This window comes from Watersipora subatra, chromosome 9 (genome assembly GCF_963576615.1).
Source record: "Watersipora subatra chromosome 9, tzWatSuba1.1, whole genome shotgun sequence".
NCBI classification, from domain to species: Eukaryota; Metazoa; Bryozoa; class Gymnolaemata; order Cheilostomatida; family Watersiporidae; genus Watersipora; species Watersipora subatra.
In genome coordinates, this window is record NC_088716.1 from 56,049,256 (window position 1) to 56,061,211 (window position 11,956).

General features: G+C 36.7%; 2 protein-coding genes across 2 annotated transcripts; one reads left to right on the forward strand and one right to left on the reverse strand.

Annotated features, from left to right (window-relative positions):
- On the forward strand, nucleotides 1–1,089 carry LOC137405252 (glycoprotein 3-alpha-L-fucosyltransferase A-like). Its single transcript, XM_068091480.1, has 2 exons — nucleotides 1–949; nucleotides 1,058–1,089. The coding sequence occupies exons 1-2, from the start codon at nucleotides 1–3 to the stop codon at nucleotides 1,087–1,089; spliced, it is 981 nt and encodes a 326-aa protein (XP_067947581.1).
- A 2,343-nt stretch (nucleotides 1,090–3,432) lies between these two features.
- On the reverse strand, nucleotides 3,433–11,879 carry LOC137404239 (small ribosomal subunit protein uS2m-like). The gene is made up of 6 exons (XM_068090404.1): nucleotides 11,756–11,879; nucleotides 10,097–10,314; nucleotides 9,776–9,887; nucleotides 4,266–4,449; nucleotides 3,806–4,061; nucleotides 3,433–3,587 (listed from the first exon to the last, which is right to left on the reverse strand). Exons 1-6 carry the CDS (start codon nucleotides 11,826–11,828, stop codon nucleotides 3,531–3,533), a joined length of 900 nt encoding a protein of 299 aa, XP_067946505.1. The 5' UTR covers nucleotides 11,829–11,879; the 3' UTR covers nucleotides 3,433–3,530.
- Between the last annotated feature and the right edge of the window lie 77 nt (nucleotides 11,880–11,956).

An 11,956-nucleotide genomic window follows, 5' to 3' on the forward strand; every position in this document is an offset into this window, starting at 1 on the left:
ATGGAGGAAACTAAGTTTCCATTGCTGGCAGCAGATTTGAACAAATGGTACAAGAAGAGGAAGGCTCCTCTGATATCAATGATGAATGGTCGACACAAATCAATTCCATCTACAAAAACCCTCAACTGTCAGATGTACACTTGCATTGTAAAAGAAGGAACCAGAAACATGTCGGGAGCAGATATGGTAGTTTTTGCTGAACATGACATGGAAGCAATGCGGATTCCACCTAAGAAACACCCGACATCTCTCTGGGCTTTCCTATCCAGAGAGCCGCAAAACCACATCTACAAGGCCCCACAGAATCTCTGGGATGGAGTGTTCAACTATTCTGTAACCTATGACTCGGACACAGATGGCAATATGCACATATTTCGAGACCAAATTATAAAGCGATCTCGCAGATCTTTTCAAAATTTTGCAGCTGTAAAAGCAAATCGGGAGCCGAATGCTCTGTGGTTTGTCTCACACTGTACAGAGAACTGGAAAAAGCATCATGTTTGGAGTGCTAGGGCCGAGTATGCACTTGAACTATCTAAATACATAACAATTGATGTGTTCACAAAAGAAGATGGCTGTCGTGACCAGCTAAGATCACTTATTAAAAATGCAAATACCACAGTAGAACCTGGATTTAATGACTATACATTTTATTTAGCATTTGAAAGCACGCTCTGTAAAGATTATGTAAGCGAGAAACTATGGAAGATTCTAGAAGCAAACATAGCTACTATTCCAATTGCATTAGGTGGCCTGTCAATAGAGGAGTACACCAGAGTGGCACCACCTAGAAGTTTCATTCATGTCAAAAACTTCAGCTCACCCAAAGCTCTTGCGGATCACCTCAAATATGTAGCCAAAAATGATGCGGCCTTCAACTACTATCTACAATGGAGGAATGATTTCTTTCTCCGGAATACTAAAGGTCGCCAGAAACATGATGTAGGAGGTAAGAGTATATGTCAGGACTATAATTCATGAATTGCAAGGCCCATAATTCCTGAAAAACAAAGGCCATAATTTATTAATTGTAAGGGCCATACTTCCTGAATTGCAGGGGCCATAATTCCTGAGAAGCAAGGGCTATAGTTCCTGAATTGCAAGGGCCATAATTCCTGAATTGTAAGGGCCATAATTCATGACTTTAGGTGAATGGAAACTTGAAGCTGCATCTCGATAGTGAACAAAAGATGGTGATAGGAAATGCTGATGTAACTTTGCTATAAAACAATGATGTAGCTTTACTGAATGAGCAGTTTCTCTTTACAAGTGCATGATCACCAGCATTCACATGGAGTAGGTGAGAAAAAAAGAGAAATTCATAGAGAAAACTTAACAACAAACTGGAAAAAACACAAGAGTCAACAGAGTTTAATCATTTCCTAAGGTTCTAATAGTAATAGTAATGCCAAACAAAACATAGTCCATTACAATTAAAGAATAATGAAATTTTTGTAAAGACTTGTCAGATGCTAACTATTCTAAGATACTGATTACTTCTACATTTTTAAAAAGTATAATATTCATAGCATTGAACAGTAAACAAGTAATTTTAGAACCCGCTTCAAAAGGTAAAGAATCCCTAATTGCATTTAGTATCAGCCATTTTGACTTTGTCAGAACGGGTGCAGACATGAACACAGTAAGGTGTATTATTATTAACTGGCAACGCAATATGGATACGATATTCAAAATTTGTCCCGCTACAACAGAAGAGAACTTGCTGACATCATTGACCATCCGGTTATTTTCTACATTGTTTGCAGATTACTACTGCCACCTGTGTGAGCTCACGCATGAGAAGCCTAACAAGGTGTGGGAGACATTCAGCAAAGATTTTGGGAAACACAAATGCCTGAATGTATCTCAACCGAACGTCTATTGCAATTACTACAATATGTCTTGTCACACACAAACCGAAAACTAATAATCGAAGCAAATATGTTATACGCATGCCAAGCAGAATTTGGGGGTTGACTGACAGGGCAAGCATCTGCAAGCAACTTACTTTGGTTTTATTATTTGCATGCTGTCTGCTACATGCATTAATAAATAAAGGGAAAACCCCTGTTAAATGTCATCATTTTTGGCCTACTACTATTTGGAACTGGTTTGCTATGAACAGCTATGGTGGGTTATTTGGAACTGGTTTGTTATAAACAGCTATGGTAGGTTATTTGGAACTGGTTTGCTATGAACAGCTATGGTAGGTTATTTGGAACTGGTTTGTTATAAACAGCTATGGTAGGTTATTTGGAACTGGTTTGCTATGAACAGCTATGGTAGGTTATTTGGAACTGGTTTGTTATGAACAACTTTGGTAGGTTATTTGGAACTGGTTTGTTATAAACAGCTATGATAGGTTATTTGGAGCTGGTTTGCTATGAACAGCTATGGTAGGTTATTTGGAACTGGTTTGTTATAAACAGCTATGGTAGGTTATTTGGAACTGATCTGCTATGAACAGCTATGGTAGGTTATTTAGAATTGGTTTGCTATGAACAGCTATGGTAGGTTATTTGGAACTGATTTGCTACGAATAGCTATGGTGGGTTATTTAAAACTGGTTTGCTATGAACAGCTATGGTGGGTTATTTGGAACTGGTTTGCTATGAACACCTATGGTAGGTTATTTGGAACTGGTTTGTTATGAACAGCTATGGTGGGTTATTTGAAATTGGTTTGCTATGAACAGCTATGGTAGGCTATTTGGAACTGGTTTGCTATGAACATCTATGGTGGGTTATTTGGAACTGGTTTGCTATGAACAGCTATGGTAGGTTATTTGGAACTGGTTTGTTATGAACAACTTTGGTAGGTTATTTGGAGCTGGTTTGCTATGAACAACTATGGTAGGTTACTTGGAACTGGTTTATTATGAACAGCTATGGTGGGTTATTTGAAATTGGTTTGCTATGAACAGCTATGGTAGGCTATTTGGAACTGGTTTGCTATGAACATCTATGGTGGGTTATTTGGAACTGGTTTGCTATGAACATCTATGGTGGGTTATTTAGAACTGGTTTGTTATGAACAACTTTGGTAGGTTATTTAGAACTGGTTTGCTATGAACAGCTATGGTAGGTTCATGAATAGTTTGTCTATATTTGGATACAACAGAGCTAAAAATTAGAATGTCTATTTCAAGTGGTTTAAGAATTAGAGAGATGAAGAAATATGTAAGTTTCACTCCTCTGAAGATTGCTGTTATGGTGATCCACAGCACGGTTGAGCTTAAGTAAGAAAAACTGTTTCCAGACAAGTTGAGCAAAGTTGGATAATCGCCAGCATATTAAAAGCTGAGTTGAATGACGCAAGATTAATTGGTACTTGCCTAGTCTAGAGGATGAATGCGCATCACAATAACAGTTGGCTGTCTTTGTCAAAAATGTGGTATATAAAAACAATCCGGTTTTTAGAAAACTGATTTTGTATTTTCACAAAGCTACCAAAACAATTATAAATTTATAGCAAAATCGTGCATGGGATTTAGCCTATGAAGATCAAAAGGGAACAACATGGTGTAGGTTTCATTTTAAGAAACTCTCATCCTTTGTCCATCTCTCCTTTCCTAATAGTATCGACTTCTGTAACAGAATTACACTCTATGCTCGATTACTCTCAACTATCAAAGAATATGCAAAGTGTCAACAATACCTGCTGGTGGAGAGGGAAATTAATATCTATATTGGAGTTATCATTATTTAGTTATTATTATAAAAATCAAATAGCCAGTCTACGACTGTTTAGCTAGTAAGATTGCCTGGCCAGGTAATCTTACTAAAATTACAGAGCGACGACTAACCTTGAAAAGGTTGCAGAACAGTTTGACAGAAGACGGAGTGTCATCGTTACCAGGAATGGGATATGCGATGATTCTTGGATCAGAGTTGGTATCGACGACTCCGATAGAAATCACCTGCATTTTAGCTGCCTCATGTACAGCCTTGTGCTGTGCAAAGACATTGTCAAGTGTACCCAAGAATATGCAGACATCTGGCAGTCGCGTCATTGACCGATACATAAAGGTGGCATTTGTGAATAAACCGAGCCTCCAATTTCTACAAAGGTAAACAGACAAGCTGGTTGTATAAACCTGGAATTTAAAAAAAGGGAAGACAACACTGAGACTTCATCAATGAGCATAATTAAATTTTAATAAACACACACAGATTATACAACTGGCATTTGATAACTCATCAAAAAACTCCAAGAAAACTCCAATAAAACTAAACACAGAACCTCGGAAGTACACAGACACCAACCTGCAATGCGCGTACTCTCCACACGCCTGCGCTGTTTCCTCTACAAGAATGGCATTGCGCCTGTTCCTGCATATGAATAAACAAAGTCCCTGCCTGTATGCTATATGAGCGAGTACATTCAATGCAAGCTTCAGGTGTATTGCAGTCTGTTCTAAGTCTATGATATCCTGGCCTAGACGGTTTCCTGAAAAGCACAATGACAGTATAGGAAGTTACAGCTGTATAGTGGTTGGAAACACGAGATAAATCATTCTTGAAATCCAGTCAGATCTCGACTTCTGGTGCCGCAACATTATAGATTTGTTAGCAAGTGACATAAAATTTGTGCAAATAATATTACTAAATAATCTTCAAAATATAATATCAGACAGAAGTTTCTTCAAAAATTGCAATTTAGTAAATCATTACATATACGTAATGTATTTGTATATTATACATGTATAATATACATATACATTATGCAAATGTATATTATACATGTATAATATACATATACATTATGCAAATGTATATTATACATGTATAATATACATATACATTATGTATTTGTATATTATACATGTATAATACATGCACTGGTTGTTGTATGATTTGGGTCTACGGTGGTTCAAAATTATCACATATTGCTTCATGCCTTCATTTATAGCATTAACTTCTGACATTTTCAGCATTTTTCAGCTGTTCTGTATAATTATTAAGTTTTCATGGGATGTAAAAAAGGTATGAGTAGGCAAATCCAACAATCAAACTCTCTCCAGAACATAAAAGGAAGGTAATTAAGAGAGGAACATATCACATACTTGACAAAACGGAGCGTTGCTTATAAAACCGTAATTTTTATTAAAAGTAGGATTTTCAATTATTTATTAAGATAAAGCTAGATAAAATGCAGCCAATTACAATGAGCTAGCTTCAGGACGTAGCGATTCAAGTCTACGTAGCTACATAGCACATAGGACAGATCCCTGCGACCAGATCCCTCACAGGATCTGTTTAGCCAATAATACTTCTAGTGAGTAAATAGACACGGCAAGGAAAGTAAAGGTATTAACAATTCTTCAAAAAATAACCAAAATATTCTTCAATTATTGTCAATGATCATAAAAAGACTACCAAAGCTGCTGGCTATTCTTTTAACTAAAATACATGCCTGTCACAGGCCAGCTCCTTTAAAAGCCCCAACTGCGGTTACACTTTTGTGATGACAAATGTGATGGCCTCAGGCTACATTTGACTGCACTCAAAACAGCTGTTTTTTCTAAAAAGCTGGTTACATCAAAAGCAAAGCCTTTTCTGTAATCAAGGCAAGATGGCATATGCTCTTAATAAATTTTAGACAGAAATTGAAAAAATATCAGCAGGACATTTAGGTATAAACTTTTAGATTATAACTAAAAACCTGTTAGTCTATCCCTCAAAAGTCCATGTTCTCTCCTTTATTCATAACTAGTGGTAAGCCTAATAATGTCTGGTAATTCTTCCATTTCAACCAGATGCCTGCAGGTGGGTGCTTAAGAAGCTGGTTCTCTGGAACCAGATGGAGTTTTGATACCAAATATGTTTAGCAAGCTGACAGAAGGCACTGAGCATATGCATGTTAAGTTTTGATACAATCGGCAAAAAAATCTAGAAACGCCAAGTACTCCTGAGGACACACACACAGACACGCACACACACGCATAGACTAGTGTTGGGCCGGTATATAATTTAGTGATGGATAGGATATCCTTGCAGTTTTTTATCAGTTTTCCCGGTGTCGGTATCCTCGATATTTACCATCTTCGGTATCCTTTGCCAACTAAGAAAGTTCGGTATTGTAGTTCGGTATATGGTTTTCAGTGTGTGTGTGTTTAACTTCAGCTTAACTATTGCCCATTTTTATATAACGCAAGTGAGGGATAAATCAAATATAAAACGTATAATTATAAATAAATTAATAAATATATATCAAACATATCAAATATCTAACAGGGGTTTATCAAATATAAAACGTAATATACGTTTTATATTTGATAAAATATAAAAAGGTATATTACGTTTTACATTTTATCATTGTAAGACGTAATATAATACTAGATACCTATTATAGGTAAGCGTGGAAATGTTCGTTGAAGAAAGAGTTATAATATAACTCGCATGTGTTGTGTTTTCAGAATGTCTGAGAAAAAAGTTGTAATTGCTAATGTGCGCTGAGAGACTCTTTTTGATTAACGTGTTCGTCAAAGAGACGCTTTTGCAATTAACCATAACATCAATTGACTCGCAGTTGTAATCTCATTCCGTTACATGGCAATTGTGCACGAGACATCAAATGAGCTCTTTCATAAGCAGCTCATTATGCGTGAGATTCTCCTGCGCATCACATCGCTGGTAATGCTGTAGCCTGTCAAATACAAAAATCTATCCGGATAATCATTTACCGATAGGCTTTTACGAATAAATACTGATCATATCGAACCAGCCGCGGATAACTAGCTGTCACCGAAATGATTGGTTTTCTCGGATACCGATAACCTCTTGGTGTCTGTAAGAGCAGATAATTCGTTAACGGCCCAACACTAGCACAGACACGCACGCACAGACACACACACACGCACAGACACACACGCACATGCATGCACACACACACACACAGACACACACGCACAGACACACACACACACGCAGACACACACACAGACACACATGCACAAACACACGCACGCACAGACACATACACGCACAGACACACACGCACAGACACACACACGCACAGACACACACACGCACAGACACACACACGCACACGTACAGACACACACACGCACAGACACACACACAGACACACACGCACAGACACACACGCAGACACACACACGCAGACACACACACACACGCACAGACACACACACACGCACAGACACACACACACACGCGCACAGACATACACACACACACGCGCGCACACACACGGCATAGACACACACACTAACTGGCAAAATAGGATTTATTAATAAGGATGCCATAACTAAACACTGAAACCCACAAAAACCTCTACCATAATAAAAGCAGTGTTCGTCCATTTGTCCGAAGCTACTCTAAGAGCGTTAGGAAAAAAGGTACGCTCGCACAAGAATCGAACACGTTGCGTCAGACTCTCAGGCTATAATGCTACCACAAGACCACTCAGTCACCTTAAAATTGTGTGCCTTAACTCTTTATGGGTTGGGTAGTATGGCTAGGCAAAGAGCATCCGTATGGCCAAGAGTCTCATGATGCAGTTTTAACCGGCTTCGTTCAAATAATTTCTGATTAGTGAGCAATTAATAAATTACCATATTGCATCTGTACTTTTATATATATTACTTTATTGACAATAATTTCATTTCAAATAGAAATGTTTTTCAAATTATGCCATGCAATAATAATAAAGCAAGAAGAAAACAAGGGCAACAGTTATTCCCTGAAACCAAATAAATAGTTTGACAAACAGTGTTTAAACAACCTTTCTCTGCTAAGAGAACAGATATTAGGTAGAATATTGTGAGAGTAGCTAGCAATAATATTTAAAAGATAATTTAAACAAAAATAAACAACTATTTGCATATGTTGAGCCAATAAAATATGTTAACAACCAGGGTTGGCTCGGTTTAAACCAGCCGAAAAAAACCGGTTTTTATGTTTTTTCATTTTTTGTGTGTGAAAAACATAATATTTTAACCTCCTAGTGGTTCATGCGCGATAGAAATGCAATTATATGTAATTATCAGCTGTGGAAGTTCATTTAAGACACAGTAGTAAATTGATGGCAGAGCTCAAGTTGAAACTACATGAAATCCTAGCACAACAATGAATTAGTGAATTTCATTTTCAATTGGTTTTATCAAGTGATATAATGATCTCTTTAATGATGAAATATAAAAACCATGTGAAATATACTAATTCAACCCTCTAATACTAATTCAATCCTCTCCATTCAGTCTCTAATAATGAATGATTACTTTCTCAAGTCTGGCCAGTGAGAAAGGATTACGTATAATTAGAAACCAAAACAATAAAATCCTTTTGGGCAAAAGCTTTAAGTTTGCATACTAACATTTCATTTATTCAGTACAAGCCAGTCGTTGGATTGTTTGAATTCAGTTTATCAAGTTTTTTGTGTTTCGAAAAGTTAAAGTTGTGTCTCAAGTTTCCAACAGGCCTCGCAAACAGGATCCCATTTGGCAGTTTTTCACTCGAACTGCAAAAGGCAAAGGTTTCAAGGCAAAATGTAATAGGTGTGCTGTCATAACGCGAGGTCAGGCAGATAGGCTTAAAGCTCACGTAGCACAATGTCAAGCTGAAAACACCAAATTAGACAGTGATGCTAGTATTCAGGTGATAGAAGTTGAGTCATCTGCCACTGTTCCAAACACTAGCAATGCATCTGCATTATGCTCTGCTCTACACTACCACACGACTAATCACATCGATTAAAATTCCTACTCATACATAGAGCTGTATGTAAATTATTCACTTTATGTCATAAGATTTCTGCTCTGTATTTCATCAATCATGTTTGATTAAAGACTCATTCCAAAATTTCCCTATTTGCTCTCTTTTTTCCCATAACAACTCCCACAGTACTATTTTTAACAGATGATTCCACATATGTATGTTCAACTCAATCATGCAGCTATAGTAAGTGATGTTAATTAGACTTAAAATTGCAAAAACCTTGGTAAAATTATAAAAACCATAAAAACCGGTTTAAACCATAAAAACCAGTTTAAACCAAAAAAACCTGGTTTTTTCATAAAAACCGTGGTTTTTTCCAACCTTATTAACAACCCATCCTGAGCGTAGTTTCAGTTAATAAACACTTATTTTTCATCGTAATTTGTTGTTAGCAGTGACAAGTCGTGCTAGACGCATTACAGCTCGGAATTTTTACTAATTTTAGATCTATAGACTTTGAGTGATTTTTCTTAAACAGTATTACTACTGAAAGCTGTTATTCATACTTTTCAGTAATAATAATAATAGTAATAATGCCATAAACTGTAATAATATTGATAGATCGTTCGACCTAGACATGCTCACAATTTTTTCGAAAATGACCGAAAAGTGTTCGTTCTCACTCTGCAACGCATTTATGGTGATTTTTATGACATCAGCTGATGTAACATTTTATGATGATTAATTTGGTATCAAACTATTTGTATAGACCGAGTGGTTCAAAAGTTATGACGATTTATATGGCCTCTGCCAATTATTAGGTTTTATCGAATACATAATTATGTCCTGGTAAAGAAATTAATTTGGTACCAAGTGTTAATTATGTACATAATGACTACTCATGACGATCTCTCACAGTGCAAGGGACTGCCAAGCATACTAATTTATTATGAAATATATGCAAATTTCCGAACTAATCAACACAACAGTAAACATTAATTGCAATAGTTGAAAATAAATATAGCAATCTATAGATACTTGTTAACTACAAAAGGTTATGGCTTGAATACAGCAAATGATGATTCAGCACCTACCATAAATGTAGGGTGTCATATGCGCGTGCCTCAGACCTTCCTTGTGTCCTAAATGAACTCGGGCTTCAAACAAATCATCAAGGGTGAACAAATCTCCGACACCAAAGTAGTCCTACATCAGTCAGTAAAACAATAGGAGGCTAAGCTGTGTGATGGTTTATGCTCATCAATAATTTACTGCGGACTTACAAAGGAAGATCAATATGCAATAGTTCAAACCACAAAAACTGATTTATGTATATTTAGTTCAGACTCGATGTTTGAATGTTGTGAAAAATGCAAGAAAACTGTGAAGATTTTCAGTTTTCTTAAATACCATACCTCAGTTAACAACGCGTCATTTTGCAGTTGTGTAATACTTTGGCCTACATTGGACTGAGAAACAGGCTCTGGTTTCCTGAGCAAATCGTCAGCAGCCGATGGGATGACAGAGTATGACCGATGGTTAGTAAATAAGCGAGTCTGTGTGACTGCGATAGTGTGCTTAGCTGCGGCCAAAGGGCTAGCATTGGAGGCTTTGGAGATAACAGCGTGAGGTTCTGAAACACATTCATACAGACGATGTGGAATTCCTATCTGCAGTAAATCCTCTCAGCTTCATGACATATCTTTACCAGCAGATAAACAAAAGAAAACATGGATTGTCCTCCCAACTTTCTTACAGTAATAGAGGCAAAGCTACAAGCGATGGGGAAGCCATCATATTGGGAAAAAGGAGCAGAGAGGGACAGATGAATCTACTGCTAAACAGACTAGACTTGAGACTGATAGACCCCCAAATGAGAGTAAAATCTAACCGAAACAAAAAAATATTCATCGTTACAATGGAAGAAAAGCACAAAACAAATAACACTTCAGTGCACGAATTACATTAGTTTGCTTTGGGTGAAATAATAGTGCTATGTAATAATGAGAAACTTTTGTTATTTTTTCTGAACTGTGATATTTTCCTGGAGAATAATGTTTGTGTTGAAAGAACATCTAAAATTCCGCTTATGCCACAGCCCGGTTTGGCTTATGCCAGGCAATTTCGGACAAAATCCGGGAGCCAATCAACAGCCAGAGAAAACACATGTGCCATGGATGCCCATATATTGTACATATTGCATTTTGCCGTACAAGAGCAGTCTGAAAATGCCTGTGGACAACAACACGTTAAATGCTCTCTAGAGATCACTGATAAACATTAACTATTTCCTAGCAAACATTATTTTGCAATAAAACTAACCATGCACATATAAAACAGGAGCAATCTTATATTCTCAGAGCTCCTGAGATATTACTCATAAGCACGATAGCACACCTGAAAAAAAGCTGAAAGGACTCAGAAAATAATCAAAGAGGAGATCGTTTCAAGACAGCCATATACACATTAATCGTGGATCTCACTATGTGCTTTTTGTGAGTCTTTTATGGTTACATATAACCTTGTGTTATATTATGAAACAAACATGAAGGCATATGTAGTCTATAGCATTAAAAACAGCTACATTGTTTGAGCGTAATATAACACAAACTACACAACATTCGCAAGAATTATAACTAGACCTTATTCAAAATACTCTTCAAGTGTCGAGTGTTGCTCTCATTTTACACTATGACTCTCAAATGCAAATCTATTTTGTGTTAGTTTTAAATAGGTGGTATGTACTTGTAGCATTATAATTGTACTCTCTACTTTTTAAACAAATACCAACATGGTTCTAAGCAGAATGCCAAAATCCCCAAAAAATTCAAAAACGAGTTGTGCTGAGAGTGCTCTCACACCAATTTCTCAAAATTATACAACAACTTTTATTCCTATACATCCTTAAAGCTGGCGAGGTACTTCTCTAAGATTTCTTTCGTCTGAAATCTCATGTGTACTAAATTTAGGCGATTACAAGCTTTTTACTTTAAATGAATAGCTAAACATTAAACAATATAAATTATTCGTCATACAAAAATTACAAGAGCCATTTTATTAATATAAACACCGACCTAAAATACATCTTTTGCAAGGATTAGACAAGCAGGCTTGAAGAATCTTTGCACCGAATCTGGAGGCTGACATATTGATATTGCTATAGCCGGAGTTCTGACTGTAATATAAGAACGAAATGACCCTGAAAGGTCCGTCTACTCGGTGCGTTGTATAATGAGTAACTCTAAATTACAACTCTGAGGCAGTCTTAGCGAGTC

Bases quoted from the DNA above. Each gene is read 5' to 3' on its own strand.
- LOC137405252 (XM_068091480.1), top strand. From the start codon at position 1: ATGGAGGAAACTAAGTTTCCATTGCTGGCAGCAGATTTGAACAAATGG. The intron at 950-1,057 runs GTAAGAGTATAT...CCTGAATTGCAG, and splicing joins CCAGAAACATGATGTAGGAG to GGGCCATAATTCCTGAGAAG.
- LOC137404239 (XM_068090404.1), bottom strand. From the start codon at position 11,828: ATGTCAGCCTCCAGATTCGGTGCAAAGATTCTTCAAGCCTGCTTGTCT. The intron at 4,450-9,775 runs GTAGGTGCTGAA...TGTGCTTTTCAG, and splicing joins TATGACACCCTACATTTATG to GAAACCGTCTAGGCCAGGAT. The intron at 3,588-3,805 runs GTTAGTCGTCGC...ATTCTGTTACAG, and splicing joins TGTTCTGCAACCTTTTCAAG to AAGTCGATACTATTAGGAAA.